Below are 27670 nucleotides of genomic sequence, written 5' to 3' on the forward strand. Positions count from 1 at the left end.
GAGCCTGCATGTATTTATACAGTTAGCAAAATGTTGCCTGAAAAATATAAACAACTTGTATCACTAATTCCAACATAATACAATGCTGTTTCTGGAGGAAATTAACTTTAATTATTTTACCATTCAATCCAAGAGCTTTATTTGCAGTAATAGTTAATAAGTGGATATCATACTTAAGAAGTCAACATCTGTATCATATGTTTAATGAATTTATGAGAGAGATAAAAATTTGTAAGAGAGATAAAAATTACTATGTCACAAAAATATTTATTTCAAAGTCTGTGATGAAGTCAGAATATGTCCGCAGAAATTTAATATAGCCTTCTGGGAGATGTCCCTTAGATCTGCAAAACATTAATATTTGAGCTCTGATTTGAAAATACTTTATTCTGAAATCAATTTTAAAAAGTTTATAAAAAATATAAGTAGTGGATTAGTTGAAATACAATCAAAGCTTTGTTTTCCTGAGCTAAAATTTCAATTATGCTTAACTGTATTGATCCACATCACTGCACATTATAATGAACTGTCCTTTCCAGCCGTTATTTTATCCAGTTTGAATACCAATTTTTGGAGGTTTGTATCTAAAGGTACAAACAGCTTCTGCTACTCTCCATCTGGAAAAGCTCCAGTTCACTGAGAATGCAGCAACAGACCACAGAGCTTCCAACACCACTGTGTCTCTTCCTTATACTGATCCTTCATTAAATACAAAATTCAGTTAAACAATTCAGCCTTGAAGGCCTTCTGAATATCAGGAAGCTCTATCAGAACACCTGAGAGACGACAACCTGTTCTGTCAGTATGAAACGCACATACATCAAGAATTCCAAAAATGGGTTTTCTCAGAAGACACTTTGAGATTAGAACTAATTTCTCTTAGTATTAGAAAAATTAAACTGACATTTAAAATGAAAATTTCACATTTTTTGCTTACTTTTCTCAACTAATTGCATTTTTCCAGGAATGTAAACCAGTGGAAAAGAGTTAGAAAGCCTGCAATGCAAACACTTTAGTCAGGAGCACAGTAAACATTCCTATCATAATTTTGTGGGGGTGCCTCATAGGAATGTCAAAAGTAGGCTTTAGATTTTTAAGGAATATCACACAGCCTTTCCTTTATCTTCTCAATATAAAACAGTACTTTAAAAAACAGCACTAGGAAACCCTTTTAACATCAAGAGGAAAAAATTTGAATCTATGCATGATCTACATGTGCTTGGGAATTGAATCCTGCTGGAGGAGTATGAAAGGTGACAAGAGAAAAGATAAGGAAAATCCTTGTAATGAAGGATTATTGTTCTCCACTAAATAATGAGAATGAGAAGTAGAGGGTAAACATAATTAATACTTTTTGCATAGCAATGCTGGCATAAAAGATACTAAGCTTTTTATAGTCATTAAAGGCACTGCAAAAATAAATTGTGGCAATGAAAGAGTATTATTATCCTTATTAATTCTACTGTTAAGACCCCTTCTTTTTGGAAGAACTAAGGTCACAATTACAGTAAATGGAAACTAAGACACGCCTAATTTCAAGCTTGTTGGTATTTGCAGGGAAATCAATGGAACAAAGTTAGTGGGTAAAATGCACAAGTATTAAATCCATATACAGATCTTCACTTCTGACACTTTCTAGTGCTTATTTTTAAAGGACTGAAAGGGACAGTGTTGAACCACAGAATCACAGAATCACTGAGGTTGGAAGGGACCTCTGGAGATCATCTAGTCCAACCCCCCTGCTCCACCAGGGTCACCTAGAGCACATTGCACAGGATTGCATCCAGGCGCATTTTGAATATCTCCAGAGAAGGAGACTCCACCACCTCTCGGGGCAACCTGTTCCAGTGCTCTGTCACCCTCACAGTGAAAAAGTTTTTCCTCATGTTAAGATGGAAGTGTCTGTGTTTCAGTTTGTGCCCATTGCCTCGCGTCCTGTCGCTCGGCACCACTGAAAAGAGTCTGGCCCCATCCTCTCGACACCCTCCCTTCAGATACTTATACACATTGATAAGATCTCCTCTCAGCCTTCTCTTCTCCAAGCTAAACAGGCCCAGCTCTCTCAGCCTTTCCTCATAAGAGAGATGCTCCAGTCCCCTAATCATCTTTGTGGCCCTTCGCTGCACTTGCTCCAGTAGTGCCACATCCCTCTTGTACTGGGGAGCCCAGAACTGGACGCAGTACTCCAGATGTGGCCTCACCAGGGCTGAGTAGAGGGGGAGAATCACTTCCCTTGACCTGCTGGCAACACTCTTAGCACAAAATTGTGTTCTCCTTTAAAGAAGTTACTTTTCATGTGAAAATAGCTGATTTCTAACCTTTATACCCTAATCTTAAAACAGCATTGTTTGTTATGATACCTTCGATATGCTTGCATATTAAATAGCAAGTTAAGCAGAAGAAAACCTGCTAATTTTGATTAATTAGATATGGATGATAAGTACAGAACAGGAACTGAAATGAACACTTTTTTTCCTTCCCTTCCAAATCCTCCTGTTGAACTAAATATTCTGAGTTTCAGGCTACATAATTACCTTGGTAATCTTCCAGGATAGTAGGGTAAGTTTTAATCATTGTTTTTTTTCGCCCTGATTTTAGGGAGATAACGTGGATCTCAACTCTCCGTGTCTACCAAGTCACATGATCATACTAAACAATAAAAGATCAAATATGATTTACTTCAAAAATACCTTTTTGGTTGACATGTCCTATTATTCTGGCTGCCCCTTGAAGTCAGTATAAGAATTTACACAAGCCTGATTGATTCATAGATCCCTATTTTTAAAATTAAATATTTAATTACAGAGAAAATGTCAGGAAGACCAGTGAGTATTGGGCATCATTGCAGAGTCATCTTGATTTGCTTTGCTGCTTTTCTATTAAAAAAATGGTGGAGACTGATGTAGTTCTTTACAGATGTTATTTAAGACAGTCTCCAGGTATTTATGAACTACAGTTCTCATCTTGCAGACTCACTGAGGTGAATAATTTAAGTCAAATAGCCCATTGAACTGAATGAGATTGTTCACGAGTAAAATGGTTTGCATAAGTAAGTGTAGAACTAACCACTAAGATTGCAAGGAAAAATTGAGGAAAGGAAAAGCTTTGGGGAGTGCTTAAGCAAGTGCTCGTGGAAGGAGGGAGCTGGAGAATGAAGGGAGACTGCAAGCTGGTTCTCTGGCTCATACATATGACAGGTCTGTCCTGCAGTAGTGTTGAGTGGAGGGCAGGGAACAGAGGGAGGAGGAGAAGGACATGAGGGTTAAGTTTTATGCAAAGGTGCATAAGGTATTTAACCTGAACTTGGTTTCTTGATTCCTATCACACCAATGAGGAGATTTGCGTGCTGAGAGTGTCATGGCTGCAGAGGAGGAAGACTCTGCTAGGGCGTGCTAGAGGAGCGAAGAGGCAGCAGGCCGAGCGGGATTAGAAACAAAGCTAGAGCAGTAAGTGTGGAAGAGGGCTGAAATGTGTTCTAGAGTTTTAGTAATGAAAACCTGCGTGTACCCTTCACAGTGCAGCTCACAAAGGGTGAGCATGCCCGGCCCTGTCAGCCTAGAGGTGCCTGTAGGTGAGAGAAGCAACATGGGTAAATCCTAAGGCACCTTCAAAGAAATTGGTAAAAAAAAATTTTACTGGCAAAAGGAGTGGATGTACTAAGACTTGGGGGAATATTCTGAAGATGTTGCTGAAATAAAGGAAGTACCTGCTGTAAGTAGAGTCCAAAATACAGCTTTTTCTGTTTAATGAAACAGTAAAGCAGAAGTCCTGTTACTAATTATCATGTGGATTGTCACTTGTGGGTATTACTGTTGTTGCACATTTTTTAATTCCAACTATTAGGGTAAGACATTTTTTCCTAATTTTACTCAGAGTAGGAATTGGCTTTGTATTTTGAGTATGACACTTTTCCAGCATAGACATTCCCGAGATGCTACCATTTCATCCTTTAGGTGCATAAACAGAAATGGTACTAATTTTGCTTAACTACAGTGATAAGAAATCAGAGTAACTCTAAAGAATATAATAAAATCATCCAAAATTTCATCTTTAATTACTGAGATTAATATTGTTTTATGTTTGGGACCACGAGATCCAACCCCACATTTAGTTACACTGATGTTAGTCCATGCTGTTTATCCAAACGTGAGGTATTACGGGTCTCTGAGCTTGCACAGAACTTGTTTGTGGAACGTTAAATATTTATAAGTTGCATATTATCATCAGCGCTTAAATGTTGTTATGAATACATACTAGGGTCAGTTTCCTCTGTGTGTGTGTGTATGTGTGTGTTCCTCTCAATGTGAGAGCAGTGTTGTTGCTCTAGTGTTTATTTTTATTCATGTAGAGTTTTGTCTTTTTTGGCTTATGCAAAAAGATGACAAGCAGTGGCGCATACCTATCGGTGAAATAAGCAATAATGTAATTTATTATTTAAGCATGATCTTATTGGCAAGCACATTGGTTTTGTTTTATTAACTTCCAACACTTCACACTTCTAATCAGTTTCCCACTACTTCTATTCACTTGTATTCTGATGCCTGTACTCTGGTACCCATAGCAACACTTGTTAATGCTAATGAAACTGCAACATCCTAAGCTTCCCGACAGAGCAGCCCTGTTAAATATGGCTATTAAGCACAGTTGTACTTCTGTTAGCTCCAGCTCCCAGCAGACACCTGCTCTATAGAAAGAAACTATCCTGAGATATTAGGATTTGGTAACTTACAGGTTTTCTTAAAATTGTCATTTTGATGGAATGAAATTCTCATATTCCCAGATAGTAGATGCTACAGAATATGTACAATTTCTGTAAAACTGAAAAGGTTTAGCTGTAGGATTAAGTATGCTTTTGAAGTGCTCATTTGCATTCAATGAAAAACTGCAGAGGGTTAAGACTGATTGATCTCGGGGAAGCTACAGTATATGTTGTCTCCTAGAGCACATGGACTTTTTAACTAATTCCCATTTATCATTGATAGTGTGTTAACGAGCAGAAGTAATAGCTAAATAATTCCTCATGAACACAGAGTGAATGATAATTCAAACTAATAGAAGCACTTGAGTGTTTTAATATAGAGATTGAGGAAACTTATGTATATTGATTCTTCTTTCACTAAGGAACATATTTTGCATGTACTGTTGGTGAGGATGATGACAGGAGGGTTTGTATCTTTTACTCTGAGTTTTGTTTTTGAATAGGGTTTATTTGGCAAGTCGTTAGTCATCCATCTTTCATACTCTAGAAAACAAAGGAAAAATCCTGTAATCAGTATAAAATCTCTTCCAAGAATATGACCACAAATTAGAGCATGCAGCTGTGCCAATACATAGATTCTGCAGTGCCAAGGCTGCAATACAGGGAAGCTGTTGTGTGTATATTTCAAGTGTCAAGCCAGTATTTCTTGATATTCTTTGCCATTATAGCTCAAGAAGTGCTACTAGAAAAAGCTTTAAAACTACTTATTTCCAGGAGATTTTTAAATGTGGCACTGTTTTGGGCAGATTTAACAATAGGAATTCAGCTTGGTTCCCTAATGCAACATATGTGGGGTTTTAATCATTTTGATAAATAAATATTCCTGCCTTTTAAATGGTGTGTACTGGGGGAGGATGCTCAGCCTTTCTGTTTTTCTGTAGGCATCTGTTATACTGTTATTACGGAGTGCCAGGTTTGCTGCCCGTCTTTTGTTTTCTTGTCTTTTTTTCTCCCCTTTGTTCTTTTCATGTGTAAAACCTCAGTCTTTTGCTCATTGTTTAGACTCATTTATTTGCCTGTCGATCTTTTGTTGCATTCATTTTTGTTTTAGGGTAGTTTCAAGTTCTACTAATCTCCTCATAATATTAACCAGCTGTATTAATGTGATAATAAACCAGGCTTGCTGGTAATGAATTGATTCATTCAACTACTGGATTTAATTAGAAAGACACTTAACATTCCAGCAGATGTTCTTATTTTGTTTCATTATCCTTGTGTTACCAACAGTGGGCTTATAAATATATACTGTACATGTCTATATTTACATAATATACTCTTCAACGTAAAGCTTTGTTGTTGTGCCATAAACTGCAAAATGACATGAAACCTATAAATATCCAAGTCTTAAGCCAATTTGCATGAATTTCCCTCTTGCCCTTTAATTTCTCAGAATATACTAAGTCTTGAGTTTTCAGTTGTATTCTTCATTTCATAATAAATAGCTAGTGGCAAAAATGCTTAATCTTTGTAAAAGGGACTACATTTCTTCTTTCCTGGATAAAAGCTCTAGTTACTGGACTTATGTCATCTTCTCTCTTTCTGGTCTCAAGCTTCAAGGGTATAAGTGCCTCTCTTTTCAGCATTCCCTGCAGATTATTTTAGGGAGTTCCTCCTTCTGCTTGCTGAATGCCTTTTTGAGGTATTTGCCTCTCCTTGAGCTCTGGCACTTGAATCAAGGCCCAGAGCCAAGGCATGTGAGTTAGGAATTGAAATGTTGAAGTTATTTTTTTGTGGATTTGGACCATAGTACCTCCACTGTTTAGTTAGAGAATCTAATTTATGCACCAATGTTAAACTTGTCCTCAGGTCTAGACAGAGTACCTATTTCAGATGTGCAACCAAAAAGAGTTGAGCACAACAGTTCTTACTGTATTTAGTGAGTTACGTATGCCTATACAGAGAACAGTATGTTTTGTGTACTCAAGCAACAGTGCTGGATGTTCTTGTTAGGAAACACAATGATATAATCTTAGTGTTTTGTTTTCTTTTGTGTGTAATGCTTTTAAAGAAATCTTGTACTCTCTACAAGGCATAAGCATGGTGGTGAAATAACACAAGACAGCTGAATCTGTTAACCAGTTTTGCATCCTGAAAAGAAGAAAGTCTTATTTCACCTCATTGCTTCTAGTTGTACCTTCTGTCTTCTTAGCTCGCTCATGCGCTTACCAGACTTTTCTGTGAGCATATTCAACATTACAGACCAAAAAGAAAGAAGTGAATAGTTCTGTCTGGTTATAGAATAGAATCAACTCATCAAAGGATTTGGCAAGCATACGAGCCAGCACAAGCTAAAGAGCAATAGTGGATGCCTAGGAGTGGGGAGGATAAGGGGGAGAAAGACAGGAGAACAAGACATCCCTTCACATCTTGATGGTAGCAATCTGTTAAACTGGCTAAACAATCTCCTGTAACTTTGCCTTTCACAACTGAGCTTTGAAGGCCAGAATCCTTCCTTACTTTTCTTTCTGTTATTCAGATCTATTGTATTGGCCATAAAATTACACGGTATATTGCTTTTGTTAATAGCATGTGTGGCTGCGCAGGTAGAGTACATTGCCTGAACTGCAACAGTCTGTATCATAACTATATGGGTATAATGTTTCCTTAATGTGCAAACTAATGTTAGTTTTGAGCTGAGAGCAGTTATATTTGAAGCAAAAATGTTCCAGTTAAGGACAATGATGCCACTTCAAGCCTATTGCTTTATTAACTCTAAAGATTAGCTAGTCTGTATTATAACAGCACTTAAGATTAAAATAAAGCCAAATGATTTCTTTAACAGACAGCCTTTTTTCATGTTCTTTTATTACTGTTATAATGGTGTAGCGGTCCCATCCAGAGATGAGGATACCATTATACTGGGTATCAGATGTGTGCCTATACCAAAAAGTATTGCCTGTTCCAGTTTCGAGAGCAATTTGTGTGATCCAACTCATTTTTCTATACCATCTTATTGTCCGATGTCCTTGAAGTATTCATTTGATTTTTCCCCTGAAAGATTGGGTACACTTTTTAGTCTTCATTTTCAAAGAATATACTCCTCTAGTCTCTTTTTTCTACTAATTTACATTTTTTAGCTCTGAATTAGATGTAAAAACTACAGTTTTATCCGCCATGTTAAAGGTTGAACAAGCACAGTGACAGCTGTCGGCTGTTAATTCTGTTGATGAGAGAGGGGTTTTCTTAGTTCGTGAGTTTAGGAGGACTTTCTGTGAAGTCTCTGGGATATCTACTTGCATGACAGTCGTGCTGTATTTCCTCTATGCAGAGGAGAAAAACTCGCTGCTGAAAGGATAATTTGGCAGAAACTTAACAGAGAGTCTTACAGGGATCTGTTCTCTTAGGGAACTAAGTCCTGTGCTGTTCACCATAGGCACAAATAGCTAGGAAAGGAGATTAGGTGATAAATGTTGCTGTTAATGTAAAACTTTTTCCAAGTAGTAAGCAGTAGGACTAACTGAAGTATTGCAAAATAATCTCATGATATTTGATTGAACTGGACAATAAAAATGATATTCAAGGTTAACAAATGCAAAATAATGTGCTTGGGAGCGAACACAGAGAATATGTCCACTGTAATGTATGCTAATATCTAATTTCGAAATTTTTTGAGATTTTGAAATCACCAAAGATAGTTCAATGGTTAAGAATAGTACAAAAAGCAACAAGCTGCTAGAAATAAAAAAGGAATAGAGAAGAGATTGAGGAAAAACTGCTAGTTTAGGAATCCATTTCCTTCCACTCCTGTAGAGTTCTAGATCTCTCCTTCACATTTTAAAAAGGGTGGAATAGAACTAGAAAAGAATTGAGCAAGGACAAAAAGGCATGAATGACAGTTAGGAGAAAGTGAAACATTGCTACAGGTCTTCATAGGTGTTAAAAGACAGACAATTTCAAAAAGTGTTGAAACAAATCCATGAAAGAAAAACCCATAAAATACTGTTAAACAGAGGTACAGGTATAGCCTGTAACGCAAAGTCTCAACCCTCAGATTTCTGGAAGGCTATGCAATTTGTCTGGTAACTGTTTGTTTGCCCTATTTTTATACTCTTCCCTAGGTTTTTACTTCTTGTCGCTGTCACACAGAGTACTGTACTAGATGGATGTTTAATCTGACCCTGTGCAGTTATTCTTGTGACAATAAACCTTAAGAGAAAGCTTGCTGCTTTTCCCTGATTTTCAAGTGTCTCTATATGTGGAAGTCCTGGTGGAGTCTGAGAACTTGATCAGAGTGTTTCTATTTCCCTGTTAGCCCTCAGCTGTGTTCTACAGTTCAACAGCTTTCTTCAGTACCTGTGACCACTGTGCTCCAAATATAGCAGTAAAAATTAGCTGCTTTTGCAGAGATTTCAATAATATGCCTAGCTTTATTTGTACTATCTTGATGTTTGTGTTATGTGCTAATCCATTAAGTTCTGTGCTAAAGGCTGTACATCTTTGTTCAGCTCTGAGCATTCATCCTCTTGTTCAGTGTTTTTTGCAGCAGATGAGAACAAGGATGTTTTCATGGTTTCTTTTTTCCCCTCACCTCCTCCTTTAAGTGCCTTTATAATAAATTGCATAAGCTTCTTCAGGTGCTACCCTGTAGTCTATATTTAAATTATTCTCTTTTAGTATTATCTGCTCTCTTTGGGCATCAAAAACTTCTCCACCCCTGTTTATTCCTCTCTGCAGCTCACCACTAAACTTAAAGATTAACAGCTCCGTCTTTAACCTTTTCTTCAAGTCCAAACAATTGCTACTTCCAAGTATTCCTGCTAAATAACTGTGTCAGCTCCTTGTTGTGAATAGCACTTCCTGCCATATACCCCTGTCTTCTGAAAGTTGGTTTGTTGAGTCAGATAGGCATTTGCTTATTAGGACTTCTAAGTGTTTAAATAGGTCATTGCAAGAGACTTAAACCAAAAATGAACAAAAAGCAGTCTAGCTGCTCACTGGGCACAGCTGAACTGGCTGACAGACTATCTTCTTAGTTGTCTTGGCATCAGTGAGAGTCGGCAATTGCAGAGGAAATTAAGTTGCTCTATTTTTCTCTGTAAAGATGTTTTAATGATTCTTCAGGCTGTAAACAAATACTAACTATAGGAATTCACAGACCTAAAATCTTGCAGGTAAAATCAGTTTTGCTTAGGAGTGCTGATCTTTTCATGAGAAATGCTATATCACTTAGTGTAGCAGCTGCTGTTCTTAAAATAGAAAAAAATGGAACAATTTATACATATCCCAGTTTGATAAAGAAATACTTGGGGGAAGGGAATAAGCTGAAGTGCAGGTAAAACTAGGAGAGAAAAAATGTTAGCTTGTCAGTAGCAGTTGTACTGCTGCAGGTAAAGCTATGCTCCATGGTAGCGCAGCTACCATTTCTCTGTGCTGTTTAGTTGTGTCAGATAAACTGAATTCAGTGTAACCTGGCCATCAGTCTTCAGCCAAGTCACTGCCTTTCTAGGAAGTTTTAATTTTTCACATGTCATGAGTAGAAACCTTAACAGTTTTGTAGGGTTGGGTTTTTGTTCCATGAGCAGCGTGGAACTAATGAAGCCTATGGTTTTGTTTCCTACAGTTTTCTACCCTTTTCCTCCTGTGGCCCCCAATAACTCCAGCTTACCCTCTGCCCCTACAACGTCCCTGCTGAGCATCAGTCAGCACATGCTGTGGCTGCCCTGGAGCACAGTGTGCGCAAACTGGCTGGCCAGCTGCTGGTGAACGGTGTGTGCTAGGGACAGCAGAGCCCTCGTCCCACCTCTGCACCTCTTCCTTTACCTAGAGGACAATTTGTCACAGAATTTTCAGGAATTTCCCAGGTCGATCTCTGATACTTTAGCCCTGCTTTGGTTATTCCAAAGTCTTGGCAGCGTGCATGAGGGAGAGAACGTAGTTCCTTTAGCTTATTTTCCTAGAAGAAAAAGCTAAATGGTTACGACTTTTTAAATTATTTTTCACATTTTCCATGTGGGCAAGTTACCAGATTTAGCATATCTAATTAATTAATATATTTTTATATATATATATATGAATTTTGTAGGGCAAGAATTGTTACACATTGATTCTTCTAGCTGATAAATATTGTTAATGCATTATGCTAATTCATGCCAGTAGAAGAGCTTATGAATTTACACTGCTGCAGTTTAAATGGTGGGGAGGACACATACCCCAGATCAATCTTTTTATTTGGGTAAGGGAGAAGAGGCAATGCTACTGCAGTACTGTGCGTTCCATCCAGTCATTGAACTTCAGACACCAATGAACCTGGAGAACATCAGTTAGTGACTCATCTCTTCATGCTGTTATATGTATGAATAATGTATGGCCTGGCTCTAGTACAGGATAGTGCAAACAAGGGCTATTAACCTTTCCATACAGGGCAGCCCTGGCCCCTCCTCATTACGTGTACGGTTAGGAAGTGCTTTGGTAGGCCTAGGTTTTCACGTAACAGTAATCCTTGGCAAGAATAGCCTTTTCCTTTGTCACAGAACAGTAAGAAAGATCCTAATGGGAAAAAGACAAATCAAATACATACAGCCCATTAAAAGTCAGAAAATGATAGAGTACTGTGCAATAAATAAGGTAAGTCCGCGTAGAAAACAGTCTGTCCTATTCAGTCTAATGCCTTGCTGATAGTGTGAAGAATGTGACATAGACAAGCTTCATTTACATCAGCCAGTAGACTAGGTAGCTAAAGGAAGAAAAATAGGCTTCTCATCACTAAACTTCCTGTCGTAATAAGCAGTGCACTTTTACTGTCTGATAAGCTTTGACTTGATGTCAGCTGGGAATTTCACTTGGAGCAGATACTCAAGTACTAGCCTGTTCTAACTTCACACAGTTCTTTTGGAAATAGTGCAATTAACTGGCTTCCAAACATTTGTTGGTAGAGGCATCCATGCAACAAAACCAAGACCAAAAAACCTACTTTCCCAGGTTTTACCTATACTGCCTAAAAGTACTCTGAGTGATGCAGATTTTCTCTCTTAATCAAATTTAATTATTCTTTTTATTTATCTTAGATACAGAGTGTATTTTGGAGCCTCTCTCTCTGCCAGAAAGTCCAGGTGGTGTTGCTGCTGTAGAAAGCTCCCCGTATGTGCCTTGCATTTTCTGCAAAGAATGCTATCTCTTAGCAGAACAAAACCAACTACTCCTGAAGCACATGATTATTGAACACAAGCTTGTCATAGCAGATGTGAAATTGGTTGCAGATTTTCAAAGGTAAGGGTTTTTAGGGTTTAAATATGGTATATATGTGTGCAAATATTATAAAAAGCTTTAGAAACCCAGGGATTGTCTTTTTTAAATACTTATTTTGAAGCTGTTTGTTTTGGGAGGATTTTTTTGATGTTCTTTTTGTTGTTGGATTGTAAGGTTGGTTTCTCCTCACTCCCCCAAGATGTTGCTAGGATCAGGAGAGTTGATAATTGGGATACAGGACAATTCATGTGTTAGAAATTGTCATATCATAGTGACTTTTCAGATCCTGTTGTTATTCAACAACTTCTGTAGAATCTAGAGAGCTGTTTATTTAATAACACACATTCTAGACAATCAACTCTTCCAATTATTGGTTTTATTCTTAAAGGCAAGACTATTTCTACTGCTGTGTAACTTCCTAAAGCTCTGTGTTGTAAGCAGAAACTCTTCAGTACATGAACTCTCACTTTCTGGTATAAAATTCATTTACGCTACCTTAAGGATGCCAGTATTTCCCTACAGAAATCATGTTTAATCCCTAGCTATAATTTACAGTACTGTGATCTACATGTAACTGTGACTCCTTCCACAGCTGTGTCATTGATCATCTCAGCAGAGTCACACCTGGCTTTCTCTCTCTTAACTTCCTCCAGTAGCTGGCACAGGCCCAGCTGGCTTGTAATTCCAGCACTTGCTTGGCATTCTGTTTTCGCGCACAGCAATGTATGGTCCAGTCATGAGGCTAGATGGTACCTACCAATTTGTCGATAGTTCTGTTGCAGTGTTTAAACTTTAGCTGCCTAATTTATTGACTAAATGGCATTTTCTGGTAGGTCTTCTGTGATTAGATACTCAGCCAAAGCCAATAACTTGTGTTTGACTATCAAGATGCAAAAATGAAAGATTAAGATGAAATTTGGCAAGTGTAAGCCCTATAAACCCTTATTCAGAAGTGTGAGCTTAACACTGCTTAAAATTGAAAATGGACACTTGTTTTTTGTTTGCTTTTATGCTGAAAGCAGGCAGAGCAAGAATGCAATGTTCTCTGGGATAATGCTAGTTTCCTCAGATAAATAAAGGGATCAGAACTGCTCAGTAATGGAATGGCAGTTAACTGTGCTTGGGGGATTATCCTGGGTTAAAAGAAATGTATTTTAAAATCACTTTTTCAAGAAAATGTCCATTTAGATTCTTTTTGCTGCTAATGCAATTGGAAAGTAGCTAAATCTTAAAGTAGGTGGCTCCAGGATGTGAAATGGTGGAGCTGTAACCCTGAGGTGTACCTTCTCTTAATTGCAGTACTGAATATTGGTAGAATAGTCTAGTACTGCATACAAAAAAGCAAGTATAATCTGAGATGTTAAACAGGAGAGTGGGGCATAAAAATACAGAGAAATAACTACAAATAAAAATAAATATTTTTATACTCAGCAATGAGTTACTTTCAGTCTTGGGCATTACATTGCTTGACAGAACTACAAGAACTGAGAATCTAACAGAGAGCAATGCTAATGATTAGTCATGTTTTATAATGTTCCTATGAGGAAAAGCTAACAAATTTGCTTTGTTTAGCTTGGAAAAATATATTGGGTCTAGGGGGAAGGGGAGGAAGTAAGGGAAATAATCTTCCACTCTGTGAATGACTGATATAAAGAGGACACTGATCACTTGTTCTCTGTCCCTGGTAGTATGACAAGGAGTTGGCTTCATATGAGCATTGACTATTTGGGTTAAATCTTATGATATGAAATTCTCTAACAATAAGCTTCATGGCACAGACGTTAAGGTCAGGTAAGATTTTGTCTGAATGATGTTCAGTGCTATTTCAGTGCAGGGGACAGACTAAATGACATCTTGAAATCCCTTCATTTTCATGTTTATGTCTGAAAAACTCAGGGAAGACTTATCCTGGAAGACTTGTTTTTCTGTGTAACAACGAAACTATTTCATTGTGTACTGAGCAGTGGAACGGGCAGGGAAAAAAGCAAAATGCTCACCTCTCACTTTTAGACGTCTAATGATGCCTCTGAATGCACTTCAGCCATTCATGCTGGCATTAATGTGCTTAGCTGTCTGCTGTGCTAGAGGTTAACCCTCTCTGTGTCAGAGTTAGCAGAGACAAACGTGCTTATTCCTTGGCTGCTTTAATTAAAACTCTCATAAATTAAGATAAATCATAGATAGAGGTAGTATGAACCACTGCAGGATGTGACAGCTGTGGGAAGTAAACTGTCAGATTGTGCCAGTGTGAACAGCTACAACTGTTTAGAAATTTTCTCATAATAATGGTGTCTGAATTTTTATGCTTTTTTTTCCTAAGTTGATGGCATATCAATACAAAGCAGTCTTTGAGTAGTTGGGCTTTATCTTACCAAATCTTACATGATTGATATTATGCACGAGTCATGGATGTAAGGATAACCATGCATTTAAGCATTTGCAGAATTTTTTGTGGTAAGATTCTGAATAATTAGCACAAGGGCTGCTTGGTTCCCTTCATGTATAATTGTAAGTGATGGCTTCTTCTTGATTAGACAGTAGCTTCTAGTTCAGTGGGACCCTAAGCTCGATTGGGAGTCTGTCAATGCTTCTATAGTACAAGCATTGTACAAGCTTGTTTTTTAAACAGCTGTAGTCAATGGATTAAACTTTCAAGATGTATTTAGGGCCATCCTTATTCTGTCTGCTAGCCCACCTCCAGATGTTTGAGGATTTCATTTTTCTGTCTTTCTAGTTGTCTGCCAAGCTACAGTTTTCAGTGTAGTTCCACAGGAGACCTGCCAAAACCTGGCTTTTGACAAGTTTGTGTTTTTACTGAGTTTTAGTTTCTTGTCTGCATCTTGCAGAACACCGAGCACAATATTTTGGGAATCGGAGAGTGCCCTGTAGCATATCTGTTCAGTAAAGATGCATCTGAGTGGCATTTCTGTCTAAAGACGTGAATAGGTCACATTGTTTATGTAGAACTTAATGCAAATCTTTCTTACTTAAATCTTCACTTATTTTGGCAGGGTAGCTGAACCTTGTTTTAATGAAGCTGAATAAATTTAGTGAACTGGAAAACCAGATTAAAGGAGGAAAAAACAGACAGGGATTAAAAAAAAAACAAACTCAAGCACTCTAAGAATTCAAAGGATGAAAAAAATGAGAGCCGATCAACTGTTTATTAAACTTTCTGATGTTCCCTCCTTTATTAATTCTCCTCCCCTCTTTTTTAAAGATACATCTTGTATTGGAAGAAGAGGTTCACAGAGCAGCCCATCACAGATTTTTGTAGTGTGATAAGAACAAATTCCGAAGCTCCATTAGGTAAGTAAGTACGCTGCTTATCTACTCTCCATTGGTCAGATCATGTAATAATTTATGGCATATACTGCTGCTTTGATCCAGCTAAGTGTGAAGTAATCTGACACTAGGCCAGAAAACCGCAGAAGTCATGTTTAACTGTTAACCACATGTTTAAATTTACCTTTTCAATAGGATTGTACTTCAACATGTACTTCAGCACTATACTGAGTGAGGATGAACTCTAGTACATACTTAAATGGTCTGGTGAATTGAGGCCACATTGTAAGTCAAGACCTAGAAGCAGTGCTGCTCCACATCATGGCTAAGGAAGCTTTGGTACCCACTGCATAATAAGTGGTGACAGTTTTTCCAGAAATGTGGAGAAGCATTCCTAGTCAACTGTCTTTCCAATGTCACCCTGACCCCCACCCCACTCATGCTACTACTTCTGGACAATGGGGCCGCAACCACTATTCCTTTCCCCTGTCATTATGCTTACCACTGCCCCAAGAATATTAGGAGAAAACGTCTTCATGTTAAGAGTAAGAAGACTGCAGTTGTCTGGGCTCCGACACAAGACCAAAGACTGTACTTCACAATTCTGCTGCTTTGGCACGATATGACTACTAACTGTTCCTTGGTAAAATAACTTAAAAATCCCACATGCAATATAGAATTAAAGCTCATTTGATGTTTCTTTCATGCTGATTTTAAACTGTGACCAATATCAATGATTAAAATTGCTTTGATGGCCCCAGAAAACCCAACATAAAAGAGACTAAAGGTGGAGGGGGGAAATCTATGCTATATTTTTGTCTTTGTACTGTGATATAAATGATGTAAATACAATTCAGTTTAAGATCAGAAGCATATGTGTAATTACTGACAAAGGCTTATAAATATTGTGTAAAAATGTGTATAAAAATACTTAAATATGTTTCATTAAATTATGAAAATAAAATAACTGATTTTTAAAGGTAAAAAAATCGTCTCATATTCTTAAAGCACCCTGAAGGTTTAGCAAATTATATGCCTCAAATATTCAAAGCAGCTGCAACTTTCCTTCCCTCACCCTCACTTCCTAATCTCTTAACAGAAGAACAGGACAATTATTTTCTTCTATGTGATGTTTTACCAGAAGACAGATTACTTAGAGAACAGCTTCAGCAAAAGAGACTGGTAAGGAATTACTTATATTGTGTCAGTGTTTTTGAGGTAGGCAGTCCCATAGTATAACATATGGAAATTTACTGGGCATTTTAAAATTAAAGCATTTTATGTTAAATTGCAAAATTTGGATTTTTTTTTTTTTAGCTCATTTCCATAGCTGCTACTTAAACATGCACAAACTCCTTGTTTATAGATTTTTCCTTGGAATAAATTTACAGGTTGTATGTCAGTGCTCCACACGAGTGGAAAATATGCCCAGAGCATGAAAAAAGCTGAGTGTGCTAAATATCTTTCTTCTTGCAAGAATCTGCAGTGCATTGGCACACTTTCTTTTGTGTAATAAAATACATGCAGGGAAATTAGCAAAATAAAACTCAGTGTGAGGTTCTGTGAAATGGGAAGGTGATACTTATTTACAAAATCTTTTAGCAAGTTGATTTTATGCATTCACACTCTCTCACTCATTCACACTCGCATACTCACAAGCACCAAGATGCATGTGCAAAGGAGGTCTGGCTGGGGTCATTTTTGTGAGATACAAAGGACAAGAAGTTCCAGCTGTTGAGTCTTCATCACATTTCTGGGGTTCTTCTTGGCTAATGATGACAAGCTAGTATTTTGGACAGATCTCTCATACCTTTTAGGAGTCATTGGTTCTTATGGGGTGGTCTTTTGCCTTAGACTTTTGCTGACCTCAGCTTCCATAAATCTTAGGCCAGGTTGCTGTCCGTCATATTTTTTTCTTGTTTGCAATGTATGTTTGAAATACACATCTGTAGTCTGTTTTGCTGTTGGACTAACTCAGAAATGAATGTTTTGTGATATGTAGCAGTCCTGTTGTCACCCTCAGTGTTAGGATGGGTCTTCTGCTGAAGAATGATCTGTACTGCAGTCTTCAAGTGCAGGCCTTTTGGTCTTGACATAAAATGTTCCTCAGTTTACTTCTGAAACTGGATTGCTGGGAATGGTATCCTTCTCAACATAGGCCTTTTAAGCCTTTGTTCTGTTTATTCTGTTCTTCATTCATACTAAACTTAATGTTTCTGTTACAAGTCTCTACATACACAGCATGCAACTGAAAAAGACCTTAAAACATAAGCCTTCAGAATGATAGAAGATGCTTACAAAAATCAATTCCTTCTAGGGCTAGTCCCCAAGAAAACTGGGATTGTCAGGCAGAATCCATTTGGTCCAAATACCCTGTGAATGCTCTTTTAATTTGCTGGTTGAAGTACTGTCTGCAGCCTGCCACACTCTACTAGTGAATCCTCAGAAACTGTGGAATGTACAAGCCTTGCAGTGCTATCCATAGTATCCTAACTCTCGCAAAGAATTGTGGTAGCTCTGCCACTGAGGCATTCTCATGGAGTTGGAGTTGCCACAGCTGAAATCTCCATTCCCGTGTAGGTCCTTTGGATTGGCACGGACTAAGAAAAAAGCAGCTGATGCACTCATGCCTAGCACGCTTCTATTCCAATTCATCATAAGAGCAATCCTGGATCAGTAAAAAAGGTTCACCTAGATCAATATCTGATCCTCGAGAGCAGCAAAGTGTCTATGGTATATTTTTTACCCTTTTCTGAACTGATAGGTCAGAACTGAAAGAATTTGAACTAATTCTTTCTCAGAATATTTTCCCAGTTCCAGCGATCGGCAGCTCAAGAATTTCCTGAGTCAACAACATTGTACCTGTATTTATTAACACAACCAATTTTTCTTTTGTCAACCTCCTTTCACTCCCTGAACCTGCATAAACTCCTAGTATCCATAGCTTCCCTTAGCAATGAGTTGCACAGCTCACCACGCATTGTGAAAGAACTATCTCTTTGGTACTTTTGAATCTGTCACTTCATACCTGGCTAGTTTGCTTATTAGAAGAGGTAGTGAACAATTGTTCCTTAATCATCTTATCCACACTTTTCATGATTTTCATACCTTACATCATGTCTTCCCTCAGTCATATCTTCCAGGCTGAAGATGCTGTCTATTTAATGGTTCTTCATTGTTCATCATTACAGCACTCTTCTGTACCTTTTCCAGTTTACTACAATCCCTTTGAGGTTATCAAGGACATCCTGAATATTGCACATGGGCATGCAGTGTCCTAATGAGTTTCTTTTCCCAAACATATATAATGCTGTTTGTGACTTTGAGGTGGGGGGAAAGAGGGTCATTATGGGACACACAACTAATGTTTTCATAGCACTGTCTATTTTAATAGTAACTCCTGGCTGCTGCACACTGGGCTGTACTTTCTCTTTTTTAAAGGGCATGTATTTCTGTTTTTGCGGTGTTTTGCACTATACAGCCCTATTCCATCTAGGCCTTCTCTCCACTGCCTGTGTCCAGGGAGTGCAGATTCTGTTGATAGCTGAGTCACCCCATCTGCTCTGGAAATAGATGTTTCCTCAAATTTAGAATGGAGTGCAGGATTTAGCCTAAAGGAAGTGTTGTTTTTGTTTACAGAGTAATTAAGTTTGAAAAAAGATGCATTCTTGTTTATGGGGGTGAAATAACCTTTGTTATTAACACTGTTTTAAATATCAGAATTGTATCTCCAGTTTTTACAGAAGGATTTTGTGAAATTGAGCTGCGGTTGTAGTTGGGGCCAATGGAATCATGGCTTTAGTTACAGCAATAAAGTCTGTTTAGTTTTTCACTTCCTTTTGCTGCAGTCTGAGTGTTGACTTGCAAGTTAAATAGCTATTTTGCTTTGCAAAGTCTTTTACCTCCAGACAAGTCCAGCAATTAAGAGTAAGCTGGCAAGTGGGCTCATGTGAGTTGTACAGAATAAAGACCAGAACTATACTACTTCTGCTGATTTTTCTGCAGCCTCTGAATCCTGACTGCTGTCTCCAACAGCATGCCTAAACAAGGACAAATGTTATCTTTAAAATGTGCTAGCTAATGCATTTCATTTAGCAGTTTTGAAACTCTAGTTTATGAGTATTTCAGGCTGTTTGCAACAAAGGACCTAACCAAGGTGAATGCTGTGTAGAGACATTATGGTGACTGTGATGTATTGAGCGAGAGCAAGGAATGAGCCTGAACTAAGCTAGAGTGCACAGCTTGTTGAAGCAGCTGACAAGGCTATGTAATACCAAGCAGATACAGTCTTCTGGAAAAACAGTCTTGACAAAGAATTAGTGGTTGCGAATATCAGCGGTGGAACCAGGCAAGGAAGTCCTGGAGGCAAATCTCAAGATACTAGGAGAGGCAGTGTCAGTATCAGCCACTTAGGCTTATCTTTAAGCTTTTTCTAAGAAAAAAAAGGGGGAGAGGGGCAAAAAAAATAAACCTTCCATATTTTTTTGAAAATAAACACATCCCACCATGACACTGCTCTTGTCTTGCTATCATGTTTACAGCCATTCTCCTATCATGTGACTGGTAGTTTTAAGTGAATAGGCTGCAGATCCTCTCATTAAATCCACCCTGAAGAAGAGTATTTGTAAAAACAGGAAGAAAGTTGAAGGGATGTTTAGAGCACTCAGCTATACAAGTTTCCCAGGTATACCAGGTTACCATTCCCAGGATTAGATGAGTTTGAATGATCCCCAGTTTGTCTCAAATATATGCAAAGCTGAAGCTATGCACTGAGAGGCATCAAGATGCTAGTCTGAATTGGTATAATGCAACACTTAAAGTGGTTACAGAACAGGTAATAATATTAGCATGTTAATACTTCCACATCTGAAATTCAATAGGTACTTCTTTCAAACCATTACAGCCATCCCAGTTAGTCATTTCTGCTTTACAGTTAGAACCCAAGCTCTGCAGACCAGACTGCAGTCTAGGATAAGGCACGGAAAAAACCTTCTTCATATTCCTAAGAGGCATCTTGCCATACAACACAACAGTCAGGAGAACTCCTGAGCCTCAGAGGTTTCACAATAAACTTGTAACACCCATACTACAATCCTGAGACTCTTGCCAAGTTATTGTAGTGCCAGTTAAGTTGCAGTTCTGTCTTTGTACTCCGGCATCATACTCAGTTTACCATAGGATCTATGGTTCAGCAGATTATCCAGGTTTTTCCCCTTCTTATATCCTGTCCCCACCACCACCACCATTTTCTCCCCAGTTTCCTGTTTTTCCAGTAGGTCACAGCTCTTATTTCTCTCTGGGTTTTTGTTGCTGTCCTTTCAAACCTAGTATAAAGGTCTCCTCGCTTAGCTGACAAACATGTCCTAATGTGCTCTTTCCATTCTTTGTCAGATGGACTCACTGCTAGCCTTTGTTTCCCCATCCAAAGGATGGTGTTCCTAAATGCTCTCCAGTACCTGTTGATTTATGCCTGTGCCTTGATCTCAGCCAAAAGGATTCAGAAAGACAACACCCATTCCCTTTCAGACTTCATTCTCATTCCCGGGGCTTTGTGGTAACTTCTTATCTGAATGTCAGGAATGCCCAGTTGGTTGATCAGCCTGTATCAGATGAACTGGAGTCATCTGAATTTCATCACCAGATGGGCAGCATGTCTTGGATGGTAGTAGGTCACAGACCGTTGCTTTCCACTTCTCTCTTTCCCAAAGATGGGTCTCTACTGCCATCCTCCTTCATTTCTTAGTGACTTGTCTTTGACATGCAGTTCAGTGTGCCTGGGCAGTGGGGGTCTATTTTTGAGTTCCAGAACTATGTATTTTCAAGCTCACTGGATGAGAAGGAAAAGTGCACAAAGTAACCAGCAAACACATATATCTCAGATGGTGTGACAGTTGGCTTCAAAGGGGTTTAGTGTTCTCCAGGCTGGGTGTCCTGTCTTGATGGAACCGTTGTTTATCCATGCATCTTACAGCTAAGCTGTTTCCTGAAGGGCATCTCCAGCAGGCATCTCTGCCAGTATTAGAGAAAAGGTACTCTCCATGAGCTAATGTTGAAGAGGACTTGATAACGATTACAGAATTGGAAGATTTTTTTTCTGAACTCAGAAGGCAGGAGAGCTCTTTTTGAAGTGGGAGAAGTGAACACTGAGTAATGAGAGAAGCTGCATACAGACGTTAGGAGACAGGCTATTGCTATATGGCTAGGACTGCAGGTCTTCAGAGGTATGAAGTCTCTGATAGCATGTTTTTTTATAAATATTTTTCCCACTTAGCAGCTACAAGCACAATCTAAAGCTCGTCAGACAGTCTTTGAGGAAACTGTAGACACAAAGACAAATTTAATTCTCATACTCTAAAGCTAGTTTATCCTAATGATGTATATAACTATCAAATAATGTACTTGGCCAGTTTTTAGAGACTGTAGTGCATCTCAGGTCTCACCAAGATTAGCCTTTGTCTCAGTATACTGTGCTGGTTTTTTTTCATTAGCAGTAAAACCTATCAGCAGCTTCTTATTGTGATCTATCTGTGTGTTCTTTTGTTTTTTAAACCAGAATCTGTTTCACTTGGTTCCTTTGCTTACAGCAATAGCTAGTTTCTCTGAGCGCTCAGCAGGGAAATGTAACTCTTATTTAAATTGGAAGAAACTAGAACTAAAGATGCACACTGTGTGTGTCTCTAACCAATATTACTCAGATCCAAATTTACACCTACCTTGCTATCTCTGGTAGTAACTTATTTCCCAGGCAGACAGGCAGATTTCAGTAGTATTGATGAATTGGGTATCGTAGCAGAAATGTAGCCTGTGAATGTGAATTTTTCAGAGTGGTGAGTACATTGTGCTCAGTGCACTAGGACTCTGCTGATTCAAATGTTTGAGATCTTCACACTATAGCAGTCATGAAGTTTTCTCTTCAAAGAAATATCTTTAGGCAAATTACCTCCCCAAAGGGTATAACATGGTTATAAAAAGCATTTATTGGAACTGTTCTCAAGTGATAATTTGTATGATATACTGTATTTCTAGTCTTTTGCCTAGAGAGAATTAAGAGTGTAGAACCGGAAAGGGCAAGACAGATGCCAGCAAGAGTTCTCAAACTACAGGATGCTCTTGCCCCAATCCAGCCCAGTATGCATGCGTAAAGCTGAGACTATTGGTGTACTTAAGTCTTTGGACCAGAGACTTTGGACTTTGCCTTTGCAAGGCTTATAGCATTTTTTTTTTTTGGTCCTGAGCATCTTAAAAAAAAAAAAAAGAGAGACATATACTGCCATTATCTCCATTTTGCAGACTGAAGTGCAGAATCCAGTCCTCCACTTCGCAAATGGGTTGCTGCACTGAGGAATAAGTTCAAGTCTCCTGGCAGTCACAAATTCACTGCATGATCTTGTCCCAGATTGCATTGTATAGTCTGCCTGTATTTTAGATCTGGAGAAGTACTTTCTACCTGAAGTTCTTATCTCTTAGAAGGGCTGTGATCCTTGAAAAGAGGAAGGGTTTGGAGAAAGAGGTAAAATTTTTTGTCAAACCAACTAATGTAGTTGGAAAAAAATAGGCAAACTTTTGGACCACCAGTTTTTTCTTCAGGTTGAAAGCAAAAGCAGCAGAACTTGTTTTGAGTACTGGCTGTGAATGGTTGTTTTGTATAACTGATTAAAGCTATGAATTTAAATAGCTAAATAAATTATTTGTGAGGGGCTTGTTAATAAAGGGCGTTATGATAAGAAAGCAGTGAGAGAGCAATAAAGTAAGACAATTTAGCACCTGGGGTACAGTGTCTGTTGGAGGGAGGATTAGCAGGAATTATAATATGGGAAAAGTCTAATATGCCGTAAAACAACTGTCCTAAGTCCATGACTTTTAGCATCCAATGGAGTCAATTCTATGTCTTACCTTTTGAAGGTATTTTGTCTTGAATGTCTTTTGAACTAAAGACAAGAGACAAAGTAATTGTTCAGGGAAAAGTACATCCTAGCTGTAAATGTGCATTTTTCATCCTTTACAGATTATCAGTGTGAATTCTTTCTGATAAACAGTGCTTATATAGTTTCACTTCAAATTTCCAGGACAGTTCTGGGGGCATTAGAGGAAGCGTATTTTTTTCTTTGAGATGTGCATGTGTAATATTTATGGAGACTGGAGTGATTTTATTCAAAAGTCACAGCGAAAATCTGAAGAGCACTTTGGATGATGGAAATGATCTTTTCTGATTTAACTATTCCTAGTCTTTTTGTGGGTCAGATCTCCTATATTTAAGTAGCATTAAGAAGGTCTGTCACTCAAGTCTGTTATTGTCATTGTTGCTTTTTTTTCCCCAGCTGTATAGAACTATATAGAGCTATGTCATTTGCAATAGGAAAAGTTATTTAAGCACTTCTGGAAAAAAGCTGATAATTTCTTCCAAAATATTGCTTCCAAAGAGAGCAACAGACATATTTTTTGACTCCACCTTGTATTGCCACCTCACAAGAGAAAGTGTGAACTCCTCACAACCTTATACTGAGCATCATGAAAGTGTGTGTCATATTTCTAGACTCCAAATTGCAAATTGTCTTGCAAATGATCAAATTGTTTTTGTATTATCAGTTTAGTGTGCTGGTGTATTTAAAGATGATCATCCTGGTATAAGCACTTGCACATCTTTACCATGGCTTTTTGTTTTATTAGTTAAAGCACAGCACAGATGTTAGCTTGTAATCTGGTTTAATTTTTACGGTAAATCAGTGACATAAGAGAGTTTATAACTCAGAGCTACTGAAGAACTTTTTCCAGACAGATAAAGGGAAAAAATTAATTTGAATTTATTGAGTATATTAAGTTCTCCTGACAGGCAACTGTCAATTTTTGTTGCATGTAAGTATGATCAGAAATACAGAGCTTCCATTTGCCATGTTTGAAGTGATCAAGCACTGATGTTCTATAGAATTTTCCTAAAGCTGTTCTGGAGGAGACTGATAACTACCTCAGTCATCTACTGCTTAATTGTCCTAGGCTCTGCATAAACATTTGCTTCCAAGAACATGTCATCTGAAAGTACTTATCTTTGAGAATGCATGGGTGATCTCATAAGCCTTACTTGTTTTGTGGAACGAAGAATTTAGACTGAAAGCATCTATAATTTAAGTTGTGTTTTATATCAGCGTGGGTATCTGTTCTGTCAGTGATTCTGTCTTGCAGCTTCTTTGTCAGTCTGCAGTAAAGTAATGGAATTTTTTTTATCAAACCATACAATATGGCAGTAGGATTGAAGGAGAAATAGTTGACAGAACTTTTAACTAAAGGCAAAAAGAGATGAGAGTGGGGAATTATTCAACAAACAGTATTTGGGGCAAGTACTCACTGAACAGGTCTATTTGGACAAATCTCCAGGCCTGAAACTTGGGACCAAAACCAAAACCCATCTTTTTTTAATTAGAGAATCCTAGTTTTCTGAGCTGAAACTCTGAACTTTTCATAACTAAAGATTAATGTGTTGAACTTCAAATCTAAAAGGAAATATTTGCTTATTTTTTATATTATTTTATGTTTCTATGCTTTGGGTCAAAATTGCTTGATTTTCTCTTGTTTAGGATATGCACCTTAAAAAAACTTGAATATTTTTGCCTGCTTCCACTTAATTTCTATTGGAAGACATGTTGGACATGTTGGTCCACCATGTGGACTGACATTGCATCATTTAATACTGTGTATTTTTGAAGAGGATGTGGTGTTTCCATAAGCATTCTGTGTTGTAAAGACCTTGCCATTTGACTGATGGTCTTGGTATCAGTATTGTAAATTAATTGCCTGAAATCAAACTGCAGCATTTGATTCACTTACTGTTGTAGTATTTTGGATTACCTTTCCTGTCTGTGCTCAATTCTTGTATTCATTATGGAAAAAGAAAACTAATGCATGTTTATTTCGTGATGTGTTTGCTTTTGCCTCCAATAACTTTGCCCTATTGTTCTCAGTCACTTTGATATGACACACAATCCTCAAAAAGTTTTGGAAAATCCTCTGGTCTGAAATGTTTGGGTTTTTTTTTTAATATCAAGCATGGATTAATGCTAACAGTCCAACAATTGGAACAGTTTGGAAACTGATGCAGGTGTTAAAGTAAATTATGCCTTTCCTGCCTCATAACTTGAGTTCAAACTTGGCTTCCATCGCCAGCTGAAAGTCTCCACTCAGAAAAATCACAAAGGCTTTATGCAGCTTGGTATAATTGCTGTTCTCCCTTCAGAGACTCAGAAATGGGATGGAAATAGAGGATGTCTGGGAATGTTTGTAGGGAAAAAGAATAGAGCTCTCACTTTCACTGTGCTTGACTTGAGCCAGTGCTTTTAATACCTCACCTGTACAAATATCAAATTTGCTTGCTGCTTTGAAAAGTACCTTCTAGCAATAAGTGATGGAAACAAATGATAAAAAGAGTGTCTAAGCTGAAAAATATTTTTAAAACTTTGTTGAGTAAATTGATACAACAGTGGTGCTGTGTTAGTCTGGCCTCTCAGCTGCCAAACATGCCCACATAGGGGAAAACAAGAAGGCTGATAGAGTACAGTAGCACGAGCACTGTCTCACTGAAAGATATGGTATGAATCTTATTTCCCCTCAGGCTTAGCTGGGAATAGCAGTTAGCCAGGGCTTTAATAAGTAGTTTGTGTGAGGTGGGAATCTGGAGTTATGCAGCCAAGCATCAAATGTTACAGAACACTTTTTTTTCCCTGATGATAGAGTGCAAAAAGAGAGCTATTTTGGAATATTGTTCACAGGAGGTGGGGCTTTCAGCCCTTGCTTTATTCATCTTTAAGTTGTATATGGTATCTTTTGATTTCATTTTTGATTTTCTGGTATATTTTACAAATTATGTAAACTGCATGCAGATGCTTTCAAATTTAAGGTGAGCCAAATAGCATGTGACATGCCACTGAGTGGAGAAAGGTGACACCTAATGAAAGCCACAATATAAGCCCCAATTCTTATGGATGTGCCATGGGATGTTTATTACTCATGTAGAGCAGTCAGATATTCTTATTTAATTGCATATCTGCTGAAAAGCTCTTACAAGCTGGTTTATGCTCCATTTATGTATTCCAGGAGTCAGCCCTGAGAAATCTGAATCTATATTTCAGTTAGTTAACATTTTTGTGTAACACAGCAGGACACTGAAAGGTATGGTCTGGGATTTCAGTAGGCACTGTTACACATGACTCCAAAATAAAATGTACACCTTCTGATATAAAAAGCAAAAAAAAAAACAACCCAAAAATGGAGTGTGCATTTCATTTTCAGGGTGACAGAATCTTAGCTGGTGTGCAATAGCTACAACTCCCAATTTTTTTGGTTGAATATGGGCCCTAAAGCACAGTGCACTCTTCTCCTACAACAGCTATTGGCCTTAAGCTACATTTAATTCAGGTGAGGCATATTACTTTGTTCTCCAGCAGGCATCCCCCTGCTCTCGCTGTCCTTTGCTGAATACAGCATTCTGCTCTCGAAGAAAAGAAGCTGATAGCACATTTATTAGCCCAACATCAGCCTCCTTCACATCTCTCGATGGGATGTGGTGAGGTAGGCTGACTTGCATAGACAGGCCTAGTCCCAGCCCATCCAGACACATTTGGGCCTGTAATGACAGTAGCTCAAGGGAATTTTTCTTTCTTCTTTTTTTTCACCTTTTTTTTTCTTTTCTACCTTCTATGGAGTTCACCCAACAGGCATAGCTGAATGTGAGCTTACATGTAGACTATAGACAAGTTTGGGCTTTAATCCACACAAAAGGGTACTAAAGACCTATTTGGTCTTGGTAGGTCAGAAACAGAAAGCTCCACTGTTCCAGGCTCTAAGCAGATAAATCCATTGAGAAAATCCCCTAAAAATTTCACTCAGAATCCCAAATGGTAGAGAGCAGACAGCAGCACCTCTGTGTTACACAGAAAATAAATGCTTTACAAGTTATCAGTACTTAAAACACAAGTACAGAGAGAGTAGTGCACTGTTAGGCTGAAAATGTGCTAAGTTTTAATCCAAACACTGACTCTCCCATTCCCCAAATAGTTATGGCCTTTCCATCTGAAGTGTATAGTAACTCCACAGTGTAACAACACTCCTGCTGTTACAGCACCAGAAAAAGTCACTTATTGTATCATTTTGTTAGGAAAATTGTGATCCAGCATTTTAAAATTTCTAGCCTGTTGCTCTAAGTTAAACCAGGTGAGTGGCAAAGACAGCTCTTCCTTTTCAGTGAGTTTTTTACGTCCCATAGCTCCTTGCAGAAACTGCCACCCCTTTTGTCATCTGTCAGACATATTATGAGAAAGTCTTCTGGATTACCTGTGATTAGATATTTAGAATTGTGTGTGTAATTCCATTGGGCTCTATGTGGTTATCCACAAACTTGCTCACTTGTAACAGAGTTAAATCTGCACATAAGCAGAAACAATAAACTGGTATGTT

At 38.1% G+C, this 27670-nt stretch overlaps 1 protein-coding gene across 2 annotated transcripts in view; it reads left to right on the plus strand.

Moving 5' to 3' along the window:
• The window catches only part of ZNF277 (zinc finger protein 277), a 54757-nt gene that overhangs the window by 9867 nt on the left and 17220 nt on the right, over positions 1-27670 (plus strand). For both annotated transcript variants that reach the window (XM_013947255.2, XM_013947256.2), the window contains exons 2-4: positions 11764-11965; positions 15165-15253; positions 16329-16411. In XM_013947255.2, the coding sequence (XP_013802709.2) occupies positions 11764-11965; positions 15165-15253; positions 16329-16411 (374 nt within the window). The remainder of the gene's footprint in view (positions 1-11763; positions 11966-15164; positions 15254-16328; positions 16412-27670) is intronic.

This window comes from Apteryx mantelli, chromosome 1 (assembly GCF_036417845.1).
Source record: "Apteryx mantelli isolate bAptMan1 chromosome 1, bAptMan1.hap1, whole genome shotgun sequence".
Lineage (NCBI taxonomy): Eukaryota > Metazoa > Chordata > Aves > Apterygiformes > Apterygidae > Apteryx > Apteryx mantelli.